The sequence below is a fragment of the Bufo bufo genome, chromosome 6 (genome assembly GCF_905171765.1).
Source record: "Bufo bufo chromosome 6, aBufBuf1.1, whole genome shotgun sequence".
Lineage (NCBI taxonomy): Eukaryota > Metazoa > Chordata > Amphibia > Anura > Bufonidae > Bufo > Bufo bufo.
In genome coordinates, this window is record NC_053394.1 from 119,613,904 (window position 1) to 119,636,755 (window position 22,852).

Sequence of the window (22,852 nt, forward strand, 5' to 3'; positions counted from 1 at the left end):
CAACCAGTGTTTTTGTACTTCTTCGCACGATACGACTGTACAGATAGTATTTTGTATTGTTTATTACTCCAAAGGCAAGTGGTGGCGAAGAGGGTGTGGTTTGCTGTGCAATAATTACCTGGGCAGAACTGGTGCCATTCTTCACGCGAGAGTACTCCCCCAACACGTCCAATGCAGGGAAATGGTAACAGCAAGTTATTCATTTATCCATAAACTTCAAGAAAGGAATAAGGGCTCGTTCACACGACCGTTGGTGTCCCGTGCTGTGAACCGCAAATTGCGGTCCGCAATGCACGGGCACCTTCCGTGGGGCAGGCGCATGGGGACCGTAGACCCATTCACTTGAATGGGTCGGCGATCCCTCCGTTCCGCAAAAAGATAGAGCATGTTCTCTCTTTCCATTTCATCCAACATGACGGCCCACAATGAGATTGACCCTTGACCTCTGTAGGGGCAGGAACACATGAAGAGAGTTTAAATTCCCCCCACCCCTCCACCTCCTCAGTGCTTTCCTGCCCCTACAGGGGCCAACATGTGGAGAGAGCCCTCCTGTCAGGAGGGCTGTGACAACGAACTCAATATAGTTTTTTTACAGGAATCTCCTGCTGTCCTCCCGCGGCAGGGGCTAAGGCTGGACAGCATGGAGCAACAAGGACCCTCGTCCCGGCTTATGCTGGGGCCTACGGTCCTCCCTTACCTCTAGACCTCCTTCCTCCCATCGGGAAGCAGTCCGGGGTGCCGGCTTAACATGGAGGTTCGTGCGCTGTGTTAAGCGTCCTCCCTGCAGTCACGTGACCGGCCAAGGGAGTAGGTGCGGCGCATGGAGCGCGAACATTAGGCCAGCCCTGGAGTCATTAAAGCCCATTCCACTAGGGCCACTGCCTCCTCTTGGGCTGAGAAAGGAGGTGTCTCACTGGACCAGATCTGTAGGGCTGCAACCTGGTCACGTGTAAATACCTTTGTGCAACACTATCGTCTTAGTCTTCCGGACTCGAATTAGACTCTTTTTGGCCGGAGGGTTTTACAGGCGATATCCCCACCCACTTAGTCACTTGTTACCTCTCATTGTGGCCGTCGTGGTGGATGAAATGGAAAAACCGCAATTAGACTTACCGGTAATTCTGTTTCCTTGAATCCACCATGACGGCCCGTACTATTCCCATCCCCCCCCCCCCCCCCCCCCCCCAAAAAAAAATAAAAAATTTTTTTTTATATGTATATAATAATAATACACGGGGAAGATATAGATGATAATATATTAAGGGTTATGAATCAATATCCTTTATTATGTTGTTCCACCTTTTGGGTAATTTGTAAAGCACTGAGGAGGTGGAGGGGTGGGGGGAATTTAAACTCTCTTCATGTGTTCCTGCCCCTACAGCGGTCAAGGGTCAATCTCATTGTGGGCCGTCATGGTGGATTCAAGGAAACGGAATTACTGGTAAGTCTAATTGCGTTTTTTTTTTGCGGTGCAGAAGCACGGAACGGAACCCCAGAAAGCACTTCGTAGTGCTTCCGTAGTCTTCCGTTCCGTGCTTCCGTTCTGCATCTCCGGATTTGCGGACCCATTGAAATGAATGGGTCCGCATCCGTGATGCGGAATGACAATGGAATGGTGCCCATGTATTGCGGATCTGCAAACGCGGACCACAATACGGGAACAGCACACCAACGGTCATGTGAACGAGCCCTAACAGGAACACGACGCAGTCATAAGAAAAGATGCTATTTTATGTGGAATACAAGTACTTATTAAAAAAGACATGTCAGGAGAGGTGACAGGTGCAAAACGGACACAGGTGTGTGAATAAGCTCTTATCACTCCCTGCCTACTCGAGGACAACTTTTGCCATTTTAAGCCTCATTCACACCTCCGTGTCCGTGCTCAAATCTGCGAGAAGGTGGTCAGTGATGCATCCGTGAAGGATCCGTGTTTCACTGACCCTGCACAGCTGGAAAATAAATAATTGGCATTCATGTTGCATCCGTGGCTTTCATGGACCCATAGACTATAATGGGCGTGATGGATCCGTGAACGCGGACAAAATAGAGCATGCATCTGTGCTAAAAACATGGACCCACGGACCGTGCTAAAACACATTAAAATGAATGGGGACGTGTGTGTCCGTGGAACACTGACATGTGAATGAGGCTTTAGGCCCCTTGCAGATGAGCGTGTCTGGATTAGGTCCGGATGCGTTGCGTCTGCGATCAGGGAAAATAGTGCGAGTAGTTACGCAATTGCATTCAGTTTTGACTGCGATTCGGTTATGATGTTTAGTTTTTATCGTGCAGGTGCAATGCGTTTTGCGTACTGTGGTACCCAAACCCGAACCCAGACTTCTTCACTAAAGTTCGGGTTTGGGATCGGTGTTTTGTATATTTTATTATTTTCCATTATAACATGGTTATAATAGAAAATAATAGCACTCTTTATTCAGAATGCTAAGTAAAAGGTCCATTGTGGGGTTAAAAATAAAAATAAATGTAACTCACCTCATCCACTTGATCTTCTTCTTGCAGGACCTGGCTGGAAGAGGACCTTTGGTGACGTAATCGTGCTCGCCACGTGGTGAGCATGGTGACGTCAGCGCAGGTCCTGCTGAATGAAGATAGAAGGTCCTTCTATCTTCATTCAGCAGGACCTGCGCTGACGTCACCGCGCTCATCCCGTGGTGAGCGTGATGACGTCACCGAAGGTCCTTTTCCAGCCAGGTCCTGCAAGAAGAAGAAGAAAGAAGACGAGCCCGGCTGCGCGATCAAGTGGATGAAGCGAGTTACATTATATTTTTTTTTAACCCCACAATGGACTTTTTACTAAGGGTACTTTCACACTAGCGTTAGTGTAATCCGGCAGGCAGTTTCGTCGCCGGAGCTGCCTGCCGGATCCGCTGATCAGTGTGACAACTGACAGCATTTGTAGACGGATCCGGGTGCGGATCCGTCTACAAATGCATTGCAAGAACGGATCCGTCTCTCTCCGCTTGTCATGCGGATGGACGGATCCGTCTTGCAGTCTTTTTCACAGTTTTCCCTGTCTGTGCATGCGCAGATTGGAAGGACAGATCCGTCCTTCAGTTGTTTTGCAATGCCGGATCCGGCACTAATGCAAGTCAATGGGAATTAATACCGGCATTCCGGCGACTGATCAGACTGATCAGGCATTTTGGACGGACATAATACCGCAGCATGCTGTGGTATTATGTCCGGCCAAAACGCCTGACAGTGACTGAACGGAAGGCATACTGATGCAAACTGAACGGATTTCTATCCATTCAGAATGCATTGGGATATGCCTGATCAGTTCTTTTCCGGTATTGAGCCCTTTTGACGGAACTCTATGCCGGAAAAGAATAACGCTAGTGTGAAAGTACCCTTAGCATTCTGAATTAAAGAATGCTATTATTTTCCATTATAACCATGTTATAATGGAAAATAATAAAGTAAATGAGGTCCCGGGTAACTCATCCCTCGTTTCCTTAGCAACCATGCGTGAAAATCGCATTGCATCCGCACTTGCTTGCGGATGCTTGCGATTTTCACGCATCCCCATTCATTTCTATGGGGCCTGCGTTGCGTGAAAAACGCAGAATATAGAACATGCTGTGTTTTTCACGCAACGCACAAGTGATACGTGAAAATCACCGCTCATCTGAACAGCCCCATTGAAGTGAATGGGTCCGGATTCAGTGTGGGTGCAATGCGTTCACCTCCCGCATTGCACCCGCACGGAATTCTTGCCTGTGTGAAAGGGGCCTTACACTGAGCTCTCCGCAGAGGGGGGCAGAAGTACTGGAGCAGGAGCCACACGGACCGAATCCAGCGGCGGGGACAGTATCATCAACTGTGAGGGTCTGCCATGTCTGGCGATCTGAATAGGTCTTAGATAACCCCTTTAATTAGTTTTACTCCAGAATCATCATTACGACCTTTTCAAAAAAAATAGCCAAAAAAATTGCCAATCGCACTCCAGCCGTGGGGCGGCTTATAAATACTGGACTAGCATTTTTAGACAAATGTGTTAGGATTAAAAATGCTCCAACTTAAACAATGCGCACCGTTTTAAAACGTGAATATGACACAACTTTTGCCAGTGCAAACCCAAAGTAAATCTGACTTCCAAAAGTCCCCGCGTGGTAAATTCCCCACTAAATATTTGAAAGTTGTTTTTTTTCTGGGGCTTTAATACTAAGGGTACGACTGTATGGTGCGGACATGTCACGGTTCTGATGCAGCTATGCCGCGTTCAAGCTAAAGGGGCTGCAGTAGGCTGTAATTATACTAACGAGACTGGACAGGCTTCGTGTCAGAGCAGGGGCGGACACAGACAGCAGAGGGCCCCTGTGCAAAGAATGTGCGTGCCTGCCCCCCCCCCTTCCCCAAGCCAAATTTGCAACCTAACCTATTCCGTCCTAACATTACTTAGAGCAATACAAAACATATAGGGTAAGGCTACTTTCACACCTGCGGCACTACGCTCCGGCCACCTGATCCGGCTAAAAAATGCAAGGAATCGGCCGGACACAAACCGCAGCATGCAGTCCCGCTGATTCTCTGCATTTTTGCCAGATTGTGGCCGGATCTCTGCCGTACCCCATTATAGTCAATGGGGCCGGCGGGCATTCTGTCTGCATCCAGCAGTGCCGGATCCAGTGAATTCCAGCAGTCTGTTCTCTGCTGGAACAGCCTACCAGAATCACTAACGCAGATGTCAAAGTAGCCTAATACAGCGCCCCATACCTCTTACATCTAGTGACGTCTCCTCTGATGTAGATGTTCTCTGTCCTCATCTTCTCCTTTCAGACCAGACCGCCATGATGATTTCTTTCACCCATCCCTTCTCTCTGGAGAGTTTGACAGACAGACATCTTAGTTTCCTACTTCTCCATCATCCTCTGAACACCCCATCCTGCCACCCCCAATACTGTGCCCGCTGTGCTCCCTATACAGGTTACACACAGATAGTTCCCCTTCAAAAATTATTGGCACACAGTGTCCTAAAAAATAACTGTGCCCAGAAAAAAAGAGTCCGACACTAATAGTGTAAACATAATGTTCCCCAAAAATAATTGTGCTAAGCTGATACCGTGCCAGGGTGCCCCCCACAGTAATACTGCTCCCCACCACCAACAGAAATAATTATCTACCAGACAGCACATAGTAATAATAGTGCCCCTACAGTAATAAAATCCCACTGTGTTCCAGAAGTAATAATGCTCCCATAGTGCTCATACTAGTATTCATGTTCCTCATAGTCCCTCAACTGTAATAAAGTCAACCATAATGCCCCCGGTAGTAATAATTCTCTTTATAATGTGTTACAGTAAAAATAAAAATGCCCTGTTGTGTGGCAGTATAAAAAATACCTCCTCTTAGTGCCCCCTGTAGAGCCAATGTCCCCATAGTGCCCTCATAATGTGTGCCAATGCCCCCTACTGTGTGACCAAAAAACCTTTTAGTGCCCCCAGTTGAGACAAGGTCCCCATAGTGCCCTATAATTTGCACCAGTATAAAATACTCCTATATCGTGCCCCAATAGTGTGCCTCCCCTTATCCCCATGGTGCCTGACAATGTGCCGGTATAAAATGCCCCCATAATGTGTGCCAGTATAATTCCGCTATATAATGACCCCAATAGTGCTCCTGTCCCCCCTTCTCCATATTGCCCCCATGTGTGCTAGTATATAAGATAGGGTCCCCACTCTCCATAGTGCTCCTCCCTCTCCATTGTGCCCCCCATGTGTGCCAGTATATAAGATAGGGCCCCCATATTGTTCCTCCCCCTCCATAGTGCCCCCCATGTGTGCCAGTATACAAGATAGGGCCCCCAGAGTGCTCTTCCCCCTCCATAGTGCCCCCCATGTCTACCAGTATATAAAATAGGCAGGCCCCCATATGTCACTTGCTCAGAACCCCCAGAGTGAGGAGGACCCCCCTCCCCAAATATCAGTTCTTAATTATTTATTCAGGCCCCCATATCGATGTGACAGACCGACCCCCCCCCCCCATCAGACCTCAGATCAGACTAAAAATAAATAATTAAAACTTACCTCTCCTGCTCCGCTACTCTCCATGTCCGCCGGGGTGTCCTGATGTGAGTGCCTGCCCTGCTGGTCTCCAACAGCCCGCGCGTACAGCGTCAGGTCATAGTGCGCGCTGTACGCAGTCAGGCTGGAGGGGTAAGTAAGCTCCTCTCTCTTGCATACTAGAGGGAGCTTCTAGATGCGCTCACTAGTATGAATGGGCCCCCTAACACGCCGGGCCCCTGTGCAGCTGAACCGGCTGCACAGGTGATATGTCCGCCCCGGTGTCAGAGCTTTTAAGCAGCTTTCTAAGAATTAACATTAGAGGCCTTGTTTATATAATATATAAAGATGCGTGCCCCATTTAGTATACAAAAATTGATTTCAATGGGCATTGAGTAATGCATCATTCTCCCTGCGGGGGCGCTGCAGCAGAACTGAACACCTACTGCTAAGTTGCTTCACTGATGACAGCAGATAATCTGTAATTGGTTTATCTTAAAAAAAAACAACTTTTTAACAAAAAGATTGTCAAAGCGGATAACCCCTTTAACTACTGCTCATGACATCCAACCAATTAATTGAATAGGGGTGGCCCTAGTAACCGCTGATTATGCGTATATGGCTCCTTACCTGGGTTATCACCACATCCAGCGCTGCCCCGTGACTCCTGACGAGAAGAGTAATGACCCCACAGTGCTGGCCCCACAGTCCATTAGGAATATGACAAAGTTATTACTGCACCACTTACTACCTGATCATTACAGGGCATCCGCTTACAATAATGGTGTCGTGATGACAGGAAATCAATAGCCCATTATAGGCTGCAGCCAAGTGTCCCCTCACCAGTAAGTGTCAGCAGTGTGAACTCCACCTAAATGAGTAAGAAATTGGGTCTACTTTCTAACATGCAGGCCAATAAAAAGTCTCCATTGATTGACAGACTTCACTCATTGCCAGCGCAGCAGAGCCGAGCTTGTCATATGGTACAATTCCTTGTGAAACCACAATGCGGTTTTATCCAGGACTGCAGGAAAACAATGAATGTTTGGCTATGTAAGCGCTCATGCACACGACCGTATGTATTTTGCATTCCGCAAAAAACGGATCTGCAAAAAATGCGGACGACGTCCGTGTGCATTCCGTATTTTGCGTAACGGAACAGCTGGCCCTTCATAGAACAGTATTATCCTTGTCCGTAATGTAGACAATAATAGGACATGTTCTATTTTTTTGGCGGAACGGAAATACGGACATACGGAAACGGAGTGCACACGGAGTAACTTCCATTTTTTTGGTGGACCCATTGAAATGAATGGTTCCACATACGGTCCACACAAAAAAAAAACGGACACAGAAATAAAATACATTCGTGTGAATGAGCCCTAAGGTTGCCTTCACACGCGGCAGATTTTGTGGCAGAAATTCTGTTCCCTTCATCTGTGTGAGGTTTTTTTCCATGAGGAAATTGACCTGCCGTGTGGATTTCCAAATGTCAATTATATTTGCGGGTTGAGCTGCGGATTTGGGAAATCTGCGACAAATGCGCATCTAATCCGCAGATTTTGGTGCGGATATGTTGCAGAAACGCACAGAAGGATATTTGTGCAGATTTTATGTGCGATCACTGGCATTCTAAGGTTACCTGCAGAAATTTTGCACAGATGTCCGTGCGTTTCTGTACCAAAAATAGCACATATTACTTGCTGGTTTTGGTGCGGATTTTATGCGGTTTTGTCACAGATCTCACCCTTGCATTGAAATGGGTGAAATCCGGACAAAAGAACCGCACAAAGAATTTGACACACTATGGATTGCAATGTCTGCACAGCAGGTCAATTTCTGCACGGAATAAAAAAAGCAAAGTGTAGGCTACTTTCACACTAGCGTTTTAGTTTTCCGTTATTGAGTTCCGTCATAGGGGCTCAATACCGGAAAAAAAACGAAAACGCTTCAGTCTTGTCCCCATTCATTGTCAATGGGGACAAAACTGAACAAAACGGAATGCTCCAAAACGCATTCCGTTCCGTTTAGTTGTGTTCCCATACCGGAGAACAAACCGCAGCATGTATATTGTTAGGAATCGATGCAGGTGTTGAAATGCTGATGTATTATGGCCGTCTTAAACCAGGCTAAAGGTAGTTTCACACTAGCGGCAAGGAACTCCGGCAGGCTGTCCCGGCGGGTGAACACGCGTGCCCCCGGACTACCGCTCCAGCCCCATTGATTATAACAGGGGCGGGCCGGAGTTCCAGCGGCTGTACGGCAAACATGCCGAGAGGCGGCTGGAATAAAACTATGATATCTGTCTTGAATTTTATGGTGTTCATACTTGCCTTGAGAAGTATTGTATGTACCAGACCATGAACAAAGATGAAGTAATAACCGCGTACCGCATATTATCATTTGTATTTTACCCCAATGAGTAAAGTTGGCAATGCGTGACTCTCAGCATCAGTCGTCCCCGAGATGGCACACTCGCATGCAATTGGCAGGAATATAGCAGTGGGGTGCAAGCTATGGCTCTCCAGCATGCGCTGTCAGGACATGCTGGGGGTAGTAATTTAGCAACAGCTGGAGAGCCAAGGTTGCAGATCACTGGAACAGAGACTTAGGCCTCTTTCACACGGGCGTTGCGGGAAAATGTGCGGGTGCGTTGCGGGAACACCCGCGATTTTTCCACGCGAGTGCAAAACATTGTAATGCGTTTTGCACTCGCGTGAGAAAAATCACGCATGTTTGGTACCCAAACCCGAACTTCTTCACAGAAGTTCGGGCTTGGGTTAGGTGTTGTGTAGATGTTATTATTTTCCCTTATAACATGGTTATAAGGGAAAATAATAGCATTCTGAATACAGAATGCATAGTAAAACAGCGCTGGAGGGGTTAAAAAAATATTTAAAAAATTAACTCACCTTCTCCTCTTGTTCGCGTAGTTCCCGGTCTCTTCTTTACTTCTTTAATGATGAGCTGTGGGCTAAAGGACCTTTGGTGACGTCAGATCACATGCTCCAATCACATGGTACATCACCGTGGTGATGGACCATGTGATTGGAGCATGTGATCTGATGTCACCACAGGTCCTAGCCGGTAGTTCATCATTAAAGAAGTAAAGAAGAGACCGGGAACTACGCGAACAAGAGGAGAAGGTGAGTTAATTTTTTTTATTTTTTTTAACCCTCAATTGATCACCTACTAAGCATTCTGTATTTAGAATGCTATTATTTTCCCTTATAACCATGTTATAAGGGAAAATAATACAGTGAATAGACTGTCTCCTAGCAACCATGCGTGAAAATCGCACCGCATCCGCACTTGCTTGCGATTTTCACGCAACCCCATTCACTTCTATGGGGCCTGCGTTGCGTGAAAAACACAGAATATAGAGCATGCTGCGATTTTCACGCAACGCACAAGTGATGCGTGAAAATCACCGCTCATCTGAACAGCCCCATAGAAATGAATGGGTCGGTATTCAGTGCGGGTGCAATGCGTTCACCTCACGCATCGCATCCGCGGGGAATACTCGCCCGTGTGAAAGGGGCCTTAAAGGGGTTGTCCAGTTTCGGGAGGAAACCAGACAATCCTGGGGATCCAGCTGCAATACAGAACTGATCAGTACCTACCTAGCAGATTCACCGCCCCTGCAGCAGTTCCCTCTGCCAGGCACTGTTAACCTGGTGGTAATGTCTTGTCGACAGCACGTGACTGCTGCAGCCAATCACTCGCCTCAGGTGTACTGTTGAGCCTAGTCCCTGGCTGCAGAAGTCACATGCTGTCGCGGTGATGTCACCGCTGCAGCCGGGTAAATGGAGCCCAGCCACACTAGATCTGTACTTACTGATCACTTCTTTATTGCAGGCTGCTCTCCAGGGTGGTCTGGTTTCCTTCTGAAACTGGGTAATCAATCCCTTTAAGTGACTTCATGTGACTCAATTCATACTGCAACCAATCAGATCACTGCATCGGCTGCCATGAACAGTCCCTGCTGAGCCTTGTGGTCCAACAACATGCCTACCTATAGGATAGCTAGGTGTGTCTTCTCTGGGACTTGTGGTTCCACAGTAGCTGGCACACTACCCATCCCTGTACTCTAATGGCAATGATAAGACTTTGGTGTCTTAATGGTGTTTATTACATTTTTCATTCACACAAAATTATATTATTTTGAGGGCCAAATATTTCAATTTTTCTAACAAAGAAAAAATGTTAAAAAAAAGGATGCACCATTGATCTCCTGTGCAAACTAAATATCCAATCTATGCCGAATTTCGTACCAATCCCAGATATAGTACTTAAAAACGTGGACTAAAAAAAAGAAAAAAGAAAGTTGGCAGTCTGGACTGGCCATGGACGTCTGGCTTCAATTTGGTCCACTGAAAGGTTATAAGGCAGTGCTTTGTCACATAATCTGTACGTTGGTCTCTTCTCATATGTGACCCAGGTCTCCTTGGGCAGAATTATTTCCTACGGACAATAAATAATCCCATACACATTCAGAAGGGGAAGCGGGCAGTGCCATCTGCAAAATATCACCCCAAAGAAATATTGCATATGATTCTTCTATAAAGGAAAGGAAAAAAAAAGAAAAATCTGCTAAGGCAAGTTTAGGTCGAGCGGTGTTTGAGAAGATGCTATGACTATATTGTGCCACCAGGTGGCGTGTGGAGTCCTGCATTGCGATTCCATTCTTGGGCATCTAACCATCACTGGATTTTTTTTTTTATTCCAGCCTCACTGGAAAGCTCAGTGTGAACAGTCTTAAGGTTCTGTTCTCTCTTTTTGTACAAAAGAAAAAAAAGTCAGTCAGCATTGATGTCTGCAAGACATAAGCGGTTCATGACGGCGAGCTGCCATCTTGTGCTTCAGGCGTCTGTTCTTGTCCGCTATTGGAGGATGCCGCTGCTGCTTGTCCTTCTGAAGAGAAAAAAAAAAAAAAAGATCAGTATAATGAAACTGTTCTTCTGGTTTATACAGTATATACACTCACCATTTTCAAGATCACTGCTTGCTGTCAGTGAATGGGGGCATTATCATTTATATAAGAATTCTGTATAGATCTAATGCTTCTGTAGACACATTTGTATCCACTCTAGACAATCCTGTGAAGGCGATTTTTAAATTGGGGGTAAGTTCTAGGTGTGTTAGTGTACACAAGCAAATTTGCCTGAGCATGCTTGACCAGCAGAACTCCGCTCAGGCGGTGTTTGTGCACATTGATATACACTTTGAACACCAGGTGGCACCAAACTATGTAAGAAAATCACACAACTCTTCACTGGATTGTTTTTACCAGCATGTAAATAGCAAATGGGCTTTATTTTTTATGATCAATAAATGAATATTAAATGTAATAGGAAATCAACCTTTAATTGATCTCACTCTGCCTGACTGCAGCCGCCACTAGAGGGAGCTCATGGCACAGGATTTATACAAGCTCCCCTGAAAAATGAATAATAAAGAGGCCCTTTCACTGGTCCTGACATTACAATACAAGTACCTGGCAGTGTTGGGCGTATTGAGGAGACGTCCTATCGCTTATTTTTTTCTGATGGGCTGCTCCTTTGCGACGCTGTGCCCCCTGCTGTTTTCCCGCCTTGTATGCTAATCCACACCATTGGTACAGGGAGGAGGAGACAGCCATGTTTCTTAGGGGGCGTCTCCTTCTCCCTGGCCAATCGCAGCGGAGCGCATCACAGCAAGGGAGTAGGGGAGTTTTTTTCTCTCCCTGGCTGTAACACGCTCCGCTGCGATTGGGCCACTCACAAGCCAGGGAGAAGGAGACCCCCCCTAAGAAACACGGCCGTCTCCTCCTCCCTGTACCGATGGTATGGATTAGCATACAGGGTAGGAAACCAGAACGGGGGCACAGTGGGGGAACGGAGCAGCGCATCAGAAAAAAAACAAAACGATATCACATCTCCTCAATATGCCCAACACTGCCAGGTACTTACATTGTAATGTGAGGACTGATGAAAGGTCCTCTGTAAATCAGCAAGCAGTGAGCTCCCCCTAGTGGAGACAGAAATGTGTTCATTTAACTCCATGTTTTGCTCCTGACCTGTTCAGGGAGGTGGGCGTCCAATAAATAATCACATTTATCTCTCCTGCCCCGACAGTTTGTTACAATGTATCAGTGCAGGTAAAATGTATGAATGGAGTCCTGACCGTTTAGCTCACGGAGGATTGTCTAGACTGGAAACAAGTGTAACAAACTCTCAGCTGTGAGAAGTATTAGGTCTGTTGCAAGGGGACATTTAGAAAATGATGAGAAATTAAAGAGGACCTGTCCCCTCTCCTGACAGGTCTGTTTTAGTAACTACTTGTATTCCCCATGTAATAACAATTCTGGATGCTGATCCTTTATTATTCCTTCTTGAAGTTACAAATGAATTACTAGAAGTTTACAATGAAGATCCAGCTAGGTGTAACCAGTTGGGGATTTGTCCCTATAGGACACTACTCAATCAGTGGTGCCAGTGTCAGACTGTGCAGGGACAACCCCCCCCCCCCCAACTGGTAACACCCATCTGGACCTTTACAGCAAACTTTTAGCAATTCATTCTTAACTTCTAACGGGAATAATAAAGGAATGGCACATCACAGAGTCATAGGAATAAATACTCCAGAATTGTTATTACATGGAGGATACAAGTAGACATGTCAGGAGAGGAGACAGGGCCTCATTAAAACACAAAGTAAGGCTACATGCACACGACTGTATGTTTTTTTTTTTGCGGATCCATTGTAACAATGCCTAAAACGGACAAGAATAGGACATGTTCTATTTCTTTTGCGGGGCTACGGAAGGGACATACTGATGTGGACAGTACACGATGGGTGTGCTGTCCGCATTTTTTGCGGACCCATTGAAATTAATTGGTCCACATCCTATCCGCAAAAAAAAAACGGAACGGACACGGAAACAAACAACTTTCATGTGCATGTAGCCTAAATCAGAAACGACAAATCAGCAATGACCCACCTGCTCCTTGGATGGCTAGGTCTCCCATGTTTTCTGACAGCTCCCTCACCCCCGCAGGGCCACATTCCCCCCCTTTGATGTCCGGTACTGCATTCCGTCTGCCGGTTCTGTCGCAGGTTATGAATTCAGTGTATGCAGACTCCACATCCATAACGTCGCTCTCATATCAGATTCATGAGCTCTGGAAGGGGAACAGGGCTGCAGTTATTTATCAGAGCACAAGGGGAACGCCCGAGACCCCCAGAAATAACATGTAACGATTGACTAAACAGTTTATGGTTTACCGACACCTTTTCTGTCATACTACATCGACTATCCTGTATATGAGACCCCAAAACCAGCACTTACTGGTCGCAAAGAGTGACAACCAGTACACTGCATGGGCAGGGGTTGTCACTCACTGCCATTCCAGTATCACGAAAAGCTGCATGGAAACCCCTGTGGGAACTGTAATGGCACATATACAGGCTGGCGTCCTATATTAATGTGGGGCCCTAGCAGGAAGACCCCCATATTCTAGCCACAGCTCATAACTTTGTAAAACCCAACAAATATGAAAAGAAAACTTTTGACGCTGAGGGCGCTTATATGCCAATGATTACAAACTCCGCTCTGCTACTTCTTTGAATATCTATTACAATGATGAGTGGACCTGACAAGGTGCATGGCTGCTCATATGGCGGATATCGTAGGACACCACTGGGATCCTTTCGTGCTTTCATTTTGGAGGATTTTACTGCAGTGCTGACACTTGTCCAGCAGATGGCAGCAGTGTAGCAATCCTGCAGGCACAGCGGTGATGGATGGATAAACGTGTGCAAAAACTAATGGGGCGATTGATCTAAAATTCTGCTGATACTATTTACAGGGTAAAATGGATTTACCGTACAAATCAGCCTGCCCTAATGCTTCCAGCGGATAAATTATGTATCACTGTGCCCGAGAACAAAAGGGAACATGTACACTTAATACCCATCACATGAGCACTCCATAGGGCAGCGTGTACACTCAGAGTTTCCACGTCTGGACAGGTCAACCATTCCAACCTGATCCAAAATGTCACATAAGCGCGAAGGCCAATCATGCAGATTCTGAAAAACCGCCAGCCGGAGCAGACAGGACACAAAGGGTTAGTAGTTACGAGTTGGCACCCCAAAAATTGAACATTAATGGCACATCCAGGCTACAGACCTCAGTAGTGAGACCCCCTCCCTTTAATGCTGAAAACCTAGTCATGCTGAAGGCTTGTTACAATGTACTAGGGAAGTGGCAGGAGCAAACCATGTGCTGCTGTGGTGTATGGATAGCCTGGAATGACACAGTGTAACAAACATCAGCTCCGTGAGCAGGCCGGCCAGGCCGTATTTCGTTCATCAAAAAAAACGGATCTTGAAAATTAGCCATCTTCAACGGAAGTCCGCATCTTGCTGGCCGAGAGCGGGCATGGCCAATGAAGCCCACAGGAGAGGCTGCAAAGTGGTTTCCTGTAGGTTGGTTGGAAATGACATAGAAAAAGAATAGTCTAAAAGTGGGGGACCCCTTTAAGGGAAATCTTCAGCAGCCACCCCAAACCTGAGCCACACTATAAACCTAGGTTAGCACAGGAGAGGCTACACCTGTGCCCTGCGCAGCAGCAGGCATGTCACAAGCAATATGCAGACAATAGCCTCACATCTACTTGAATGGGCAGACATTCTGCGATTTACAAATCTACAAGACCCCACAGCGACATTATAACTACCGACTGGACCTAACGTGAACAGAGTTTCCCTTTAAGGACACTTTTGCGCAGTCAGTGTTTGATCCGTGATTTCCATCAGTGAGGGCTCATGCACACGACCGTATACCCTCTGAGACATACAGTCCGTGAGCGGGCCATATGTCCCGACGCGGTATACATCGTGCGCACAGCATCATAGGTTACTATGATGCTGTGCGCATCGGGCCGCCTGCGGGACTACTGTCCTGCACTCATAGTCTTGCGGCGCGGCCAGACGTGCACAGCATCATAGTAACCTATGATGCGGTGTCCTCCCGTGCACACGATCAATGCCGCTCTGGGACATATGGCCCGCTCACGGACTGTATGTCTCCGAGGGCATCCGGTCGTGTGCATGAACCCTAATTGTGACCCAAAACCAGGAGTGGAGCCTACAGAGAGATGAGGCATAATGGAAGGATTTGCATCCGTCCGGTGTTTTTGACCTGCACCCGGTTTTGGCTCACAATCACTGATGGAAAGCAGCCCAAGGGCTCATGCACACGACCGTATAGATTTGCTGTCCAAAAAAAAAAATACGGATGACGTCCGCGTGCATTCCGTATTTTGCGGAAGAGAACTGCCGGCCCCTAATAGAACAGTCCTATCCTTGTCCACAGAATAGGACATGTTCTACTTTTTTACGGAACGGACATGTGGACATAGTGAAACGGAATGCACACGGAGTAACTGTGGACCCATTGAAATGAATGGTTCCGGATACGGTCTGCAAAAAAAATATAAATAAATGTTTGTGCATGAGCCCTAAGGGCGCATTCACACGACCACGCAGTGTTTTGTGGTCTGCAAATTGAGGAACAGACCAGGCAGCCCATTATAGACATGCTCTATATTTTTTGTGGGGCCGCGGAACGGAACAACGGATGTGGACAGCACATAGTCCTGAGGCCTTATTCACACGTCAGTGGTGTTCTCCACGGACAGCACACATACCGATTCCTTTTAATGCGTGTATTCGCCCATCCATGTTTTAGCGCGGTCTGTCGGTGCGCGGTTTTAGCACAGAAACATGCTTTCTTTTGTCCGTTTTTACGGACCCATCACGCCTATTAGAATCTACGGGCCCTTGACAAACACAGACTCAACAGGGACGCCATCCGTGTTTCACGGACCATTCATAGGAGATGCTCTAAAAATTGTGCAGTGTCAGTGGAACATGGATGACACGGATTCTTCGCGGAAATCTTCACGGATGAATCCCTCACCATCTTATTATGGATCTAAGGCTGGAGCAACCCGGCGTCTTGTGTCACGTGACAGCAAGTCACAGAAAAGATGCGTGACGAAACAATACGCCTGATTTTGCTGTCGCGCGACTATTTTGGAGCTGTGTTAAAAACACATTAAAGTCAGTGGAGTAGAAGTCCATTGCGACCTGCGACACAAAACCCATCAGGTCTGGATTTTTTTTGCTACCATAGCATGGCAGTGGCGGCACTATAATCACTAGATCCGATGTCACGTGACATGTCGCCGCGTAGCCCCACCCACTCCATTGATCTATGGAGCTGGAGCTGTAGTCCAGGGCAGTACACGGACTTACGTGCAATCTTCTGCTCTGCAGCTGTCACTCCTTTAGCCAAGATCAATCTACAGGAATACAAAAAGTCTAGGACATAAATAAAAGCCAGAACTAATATTTGAGACAGTCGGTATAAACAAGCGCAGAAATAAAGCTTCCTCCAGCTGGAGCTGCGGACCATCCAAGACATCTTGGCGCTTACTTCAAAGTCCAGTGATGTCCTTGAATTACAGGGAGATCTAACATCCAAGCGGGTCCCAGGGAGGTCGCCCGCAGGGCCAGTGCCACCAACAACTGCTAGAGGGACCCGTGAGACCTGTCCGCCTGGCACAGCTGAACCCTGGGTGAAAGTAGGTTTGGGATGGATCCCACGTGGCGCAATCTGACCAGATCTGCATCCAATACGACCGTGCGGGTGCCGCCGTCTTCTCCTATGTTACATTTACCCATACGCCATTATAGACAAAGGCTACTCAGCTTCTCGGCATTCCTTAGTCATGACATCATGTGTACTCATCTACTCCATTCAATTCCAGAGCTGCAATCTAAATTCTGCTGCCCAAGACGAGCTTTCATGATCCAAGGTAAACTTCCTACATCATACATTTGTAGATTACCTCATATAAAGACTACTAATGTTCCGTATGTAAGCTGTGTGTGCTCATAGCTCAACAGAATTTTGAATGCAGCTTTGGATAGGACTAGAGAATGCAAAGAAACATAGTTTAAATGGATTAAAAGGCATCTGTCAGCAGGTTTGTGCCTATGACAATGGCTGACCTGTTGGCAGCTGACGGCATCTATGTTGGTACCATGGTCATATGTACCCGCATTGCTGAGAAAAATAATGTTTTAATATATGCAAATGAGCCTTTAGGAGCAACGGGGGCGTTGCCGTTACACCTGCTCTCTCTGCAACTGTGTGCACTTAGATTGGCTTTAGGAGAAGTCAGGGCTAGGCTGATCACATTTACACTGCCGGGCTCTATTAATCAAAGTGCAGAGGGCTCAGCAGTTGCAGAAAGACTTCAGCCTCTAGGTGTAATGGTAACGCCTCCGTTGCTCCTAGAGACTTATTTGCATATATTAAAAACATGCATTTTCTCAGTAATGTGGACACATATGAACATGGGGCCAACACTGATGCCGTCAGCTGCCAACAGATCAGCCAGTGTCCTAGGTACAAACCTGCTGACAGATGCCCTTTAAGGCATGGGAGACATCGGGGGTCATTTAATAACAGTACTAAGTCCGTTTTTAATGTCACACGTGGCATATGTACGCCACCCTCGCCCCACTTAATTTATTAACATTTACAGGTGGAAAAGTGAAGTTAAAGCTACTCCAGTCCGGGGCTGTAGTAGATTTCTCTCTAGCCGCACGAACTGTTGGTGGTGTGCCTCATTTACGACGCGGCGTGGCGGCGTGTGCATAGTCATAAATTAGGCACTTCCTCCGGCCGCTCAGGGGCCATCAAAGATCGCAATAAAAAGCCGTCCTTTGATAAATGACCCCCATTGTACACAGCTGCATTGGCTTCCATTACACGTGACCATGTACAGCGCACGAGATGTATTTGTCTCCGGTTCTTTACGCGGTCATCAAACACCATGAAAACCAAACAGTAGAGAACGGCGAGGCCTACGAGGGACTAATACCCGGCCCATTGTATGAGGTCATTGTGGCAGGATCAGGTGTCCGCACCCGGCATACACGGAGGACAATGAGGCCTCTGGACATCTGTAGTCAGGATTCGCTGACGTGGAACGAGGCACTTTGTACAGTTACGGCTCATCACACTCATACGACCGCTGGGATAGCTTTACGGGACTCAGACCGTGTCAAACGCTGGCGCAACTGCATAAAATGGTGTCCGGCGAGATTTTTTTTTTTTTTACAACAAAACGAGCAGAATTTTCGAATGCAGCTTTGGCTGTGACTGGAGTATAAAGCATAACCAGCTTTCATTTTTCACAGCTCCTTTGGAAAATGAAAGGTGGAATCTGATTGGTTGCTATGGGCAACTAAGCCAGTTCTACTTTACACCAGTTTTGACAAATCTCCCCCGGGCACTTAGATGATGTGGGAATGTGAATCATCGCCACTTCAAGCCCCCAAATCCTCCCAGTGTTGCACGTGGTGGCAACCACTAATGCGGCCATCACACTGCTCAGAAAAGGTTCACCCTACAGTACATGACCATAGCATGTTCCAGTGTTTTTTGTAGTTCTGTTCTGGTATTCTATTCAGGAACAAGGAAGAACTGGATGAACAATGCCACAGCTCCTGCTCCTGGAGGCTCATTTACATATTTGAAAACATCATTTTTTTCCGCAGTGCGGGCACATATGAACATGGGACCAACACAGGTGCCGTCAGCTGCCAACATGTCAGCCAGGGTCATAGGGACAAATCTGAGGCAGCTGCCATGGGCTCTCGGGTCCGTGCCTCTGCATCGCAAAAGATAGGACATGTCCTACCCTTTGCCGTATCTTGCAGATTGCGGACCCATTCAAGTCCATGGGTCCGCACCACAATACGGGATTCACGCGGCTAGTGCCCGTGCATTGCAAACCGCTTTTTGGCGTCCTCAGCACAGGCGCGGTGCACTCACTTGACAGCTGTAGCAAATAGACTATGTTCCTATGCGGAAAACGTCAGACTGAGCGGCGATGCAAACTGGGAATGGTAACACCCATTTCTCTCTTTATTCATACACTTCCAGGAGGAATAACAGGAGGGACAGCTCTGATAAGCTGCTCTAACATTGTGATTTTATGGCCAATGCAAGTATCTGCTAAAGTAGACAAGTCCGGGGAGGTGACAGAAGAGGACAGATCCTGGATGTAGATTTAATAGAGGTTTCAGGGGGGGATCATTCTCTACATAGAAAGCCGGATACGCAAAGAGAAGAAGAGCGTACTGAAAAGACGTGCTGCAATGCCGAGCCTCCTCGTACATCACCCAGCTGGCACACATGGCTGCCCCCTTTATTTCCCATCTGATCCACTGTGAGGCGTCTGCTCATTGTGCCTGCACAGCCGACTGCTCGCACCCGCTTCCAGCATGGAGGTAATCAATACGACAGGATTAGCATTCGGATGTGTCGCCCACTCCACATCACTGAAGCAGGGGGCAGACTCTCCTCTCTCATGCTGCACCACGCTTCAGTAACGTCCCCCAAACCAATGGCAATTATAATACAATCTGATCCACAAAGCAAGCTGCGGGCCTAGCGTACCATTAGTGATCCATGGCAACCAATTGTACATTTAAAGGATATGTCCACTTTTCGCACCAATGCATCTAAAATGAAAATAAATAATCAGGCAATTTTACAAATAGTCTTGATTAAAAATCTCCTACCGTTTTCTGTCCGTGGTTACAGATCACATACAAACCCTGGGTCGCTACGCACAAGAGCGGCAGATTTTTACCAAGACTATTTCAAAAGTTGCTTCATTTCTTTTTAATTTTAGATGCCCTGGAGCGACAGAAAACGGTTACAGAAGTCTAATCTCCAACCATGCCCCGGCAGTATCAGGCTGTCAAAGCATGATGGGAGGGGTAGTTTTGCTGGAGAGGCACAGGGTGGAAACCAGTCCAAAGGATCCTCTACCACACTGACATATAAAGGTCATGTGATGATTGGCACCGGGGCCCTGTGACAGATTTTGGATCAGGTCCGCAATGCTTTAAGCTTCACCTCTTTTCATTAAAGAACCCCCACAATAAAAGGTTATCCTCCGACCTGTTAGAAATGTACACGATGTAGACTGTAGTGAAGGTCATTTTCTTACCAGTGTGTGTATTTGTGAGTTATAACCTCCCTTCTGATCCTCCGCTGTGTCATGTGACCAGCAATCAGACTTTCCAAATAACACAGCATCTTATTGTGTGGACAGGAAGCCAGTTTCTCTAATGGGAGCCTCAATATCCGTCTCATAGGAATGAATAGAGAAGTCACTGACTTTCTGTCCTGTGATAGTTGGAAATCAGAGTGTTGGTCACATGACACAGCTGAGGATCAGAAGGGAGGTGATAACTTGCAAATTCAGTCACTGGTAAGATTACCTACACTACAGATTACATCATGAACCTTTCTAATAGGTCAGAGAATAAACAAAATTGTGGCAGTGCTTCTTTAAATTCTAGTAAAATGAAAAAAAAAAAAAAAAAAAAAAAACTAATAATCTCTGACATTGGGTGGTCATTTATCAAAGACTGATCTTTGATATCCCCTGTGAGCTGGAGGGTGCACCTAATTTATGATGAGCCACATGCCTCGCCATAAGGGTCCATTCACACGTCCGCAATTCTGTTCCGCATTTTGCGGAACGGAATTGCGGACCCATTCATTTCTATGGGCCCACACGATGTGCTGCCTGGATCCGGAAATGCGGACCCGCACTTCCAGAAAAAAATAGAACATGTCCTATTCTTGTCCGCAATTGTGGACAAGATTAAGCATATTCTATTATAGTGCCGACGATGTGCGGTCCGCAAAATGCGGAATGCACATTGCCGGTGTCCGTGTTTTGCGGATCCGCAAAACACACATGGATGTGTGAATGGACCCTAAATTTGGTGCATCGTTCACCAGTCTGTGTACCTAGATTGAATCTACTTCAGTCCCCAGTGTGTATTTGTCTGCCTGAAATCATTTAAGTAGGAAAGCCACTGGATCCCCATCGGATCATATTATAGTCAATGAGGAGACGGTGGTGTGCAGCAGTATCCCGCTATGCCGGATATCGCATCTCCGGTAGTCTGTTTTTCTGCTGGAACGGACTACCGGAGTTAAGTGCCGGTGATGTGAACCCACCCTTGAAATTAAGTAACAATACGGTTGCCCCAAGCAACCAATAAAATGACGGTGACACTGAGCAGGTTGCCATGGGCAATAGGTTTATACACAGTTGCATGGCTGGATGCTGAGGCGTATCAGGAATGTACCACTGGGATATAAACCATTCATATACATATCTGACATGGGTCAGGGGTCTGTCAGTACTAGATGAAAGAGAGAGACATAAAAATACAGTTATGATTGCTGTGGTTGCCTAGCAACAGTATGACTTCCTGTCTGGGTGACTACATTCCACTACATATTACGTCGTATCAGGCAAATAAATCAACAGTCTCAGGAACCGGCGAAATGAAATGGGGGAACGTTTATGCAAATCCTACCCAAAAAGAGGCTTTTTGGGGGCATTGTCAGGCGAGCTGGGTGGCCCTCTGGGGCCCCATTTCTGCTATTAAAATGTTGGCAAGTAATTATCATTTAGGCCTCGTACACATGACCAGATCCGTTTTGTAGTCTGCTAATCGCAAATCCATAAAATACAGAGCGCGGAGAGCTCAGCTGGATGATCAGGGGTCTGATCCCCTGAAACTAGACAACCCCTTTAAATCCGTATTTGCCGACACATGGTATATTTTTAATATTAACTGCTGTATTATTCTCAGATCTAAAAACTGGCGTGAATAGGTTAATAGGGACTGTAAATAATCCCGAGGCCGTCGTCTTCTCCAGTCTGGAGCGGGAATTGCATTTCTTCCGTGCAAGCGAATCCTTCTCTCCTTCCAAAGACTTTTCTCATTAGCATTCAGCTCCCGCCGATGAGAAATGACCGTGGCTGGATCTCAGGAGCAGCCGTTCCTGCGCCTCCCCGCTCTAAAGCGGCCATGTTATATTTAGAATTTCCCTAATGGGTCAATATCCATAACAACAGGCAAATTAACCCGACCGTGACCTCCTCAGCTTCAAAAATATTCAAATGATGCGATGCTGGAAAAGGCCTCGGCAGAATGAGAAGCGGGGGTTTAGAGACATATTTGAGCACAACACGACGACCCCTGTGCTACAGAAGCAGATGGCTCCACTTTCCATCTGGGCGTCAGATACTTGTGGTATTCAGTTTGTCGTCATCGTACGCTATGGAATGTGAGCAGATCCGGAGAGGCTGCTGGACGCCACCTTGTCTCTGCCAGATGGGACCGACACTATTTAGATCAAAAATGTGCGCAAACCGCTTCTAAGTGTCTTCTTAGGCCCCTTTCAGACGAGCGAGTTTTCCGCGCGGGTGCAATGTGTGATGCGAACGCATTGCGCCCGCACTAAATCCGGACCCATTCATTTCAACGGGTCTGTGTACATGAGGACTGTTTTTCACGCATCACTTGTGCGTTGCGTGAAAATCGCAGCATGTTCTATATTCTGCGTTTTTTAAAGCAACCCTGGCCCCACAGAAGTGAATGGGGCTGCATGAAAAACGCATCGCATCCGCAAGCAAGTGCGGATGCGATGCGTTTTTCACTGGTGGTTGCTAAGAGATATTGTTTGTAAATCTTCAGTTTTCTATCACGCGCGTGAATGCACATTTCACCCGACACCCGAACAACTGAACGCATTCGCAAACAAAACTGACTGAACTTGCTTGCGAAATGATGCGAGTTTTCCTGAACGCACCCGGGGCCAATCCGTATTGTTCATGTGCAAGAGGCCTTAGCGTGTGCGCCCCGTGGCTGTGCTGCGGCCC

General features: G+C 46.9%; 1 protein-coding gene across 3 annotated transcripts in view; it reads right to left on the reverse strand.

Moving 5' to 3' along the window:
• Positions 1–10,140: 10,140 nt before the first annotated feature.
• Positions 10,141–22,852, reverse strand: part of PKIG (cAMP-dependent protein kinase inhibitor gamma) — a 50,247-nt gene continuing 37,535 nt past the window's right edge. For all 3 annotated transcript variants that reach the window (XM_040437464.1, XM_040437463.1, XM_040437465.1), the window contains exons 2-3: positions 13,009–13,189; positions 10,141–10,940 (exon numbers count right to left, since the gene is read on the reverse strand). In XM_040437464.1, coding sequence (XP_040293398.1) covers positions 10,861–10,940; positions 13,009–13,159 — 231 coding nt within the window. In that variant the 5' untranslated portion in view covers positions 13,160–13,189 and the 3' untranslated portion in view covers positions 10,141–10,860. The remainder of the gene's footprint in view (positions 10,941–13,008; positions 13,190–22,852) is intronic.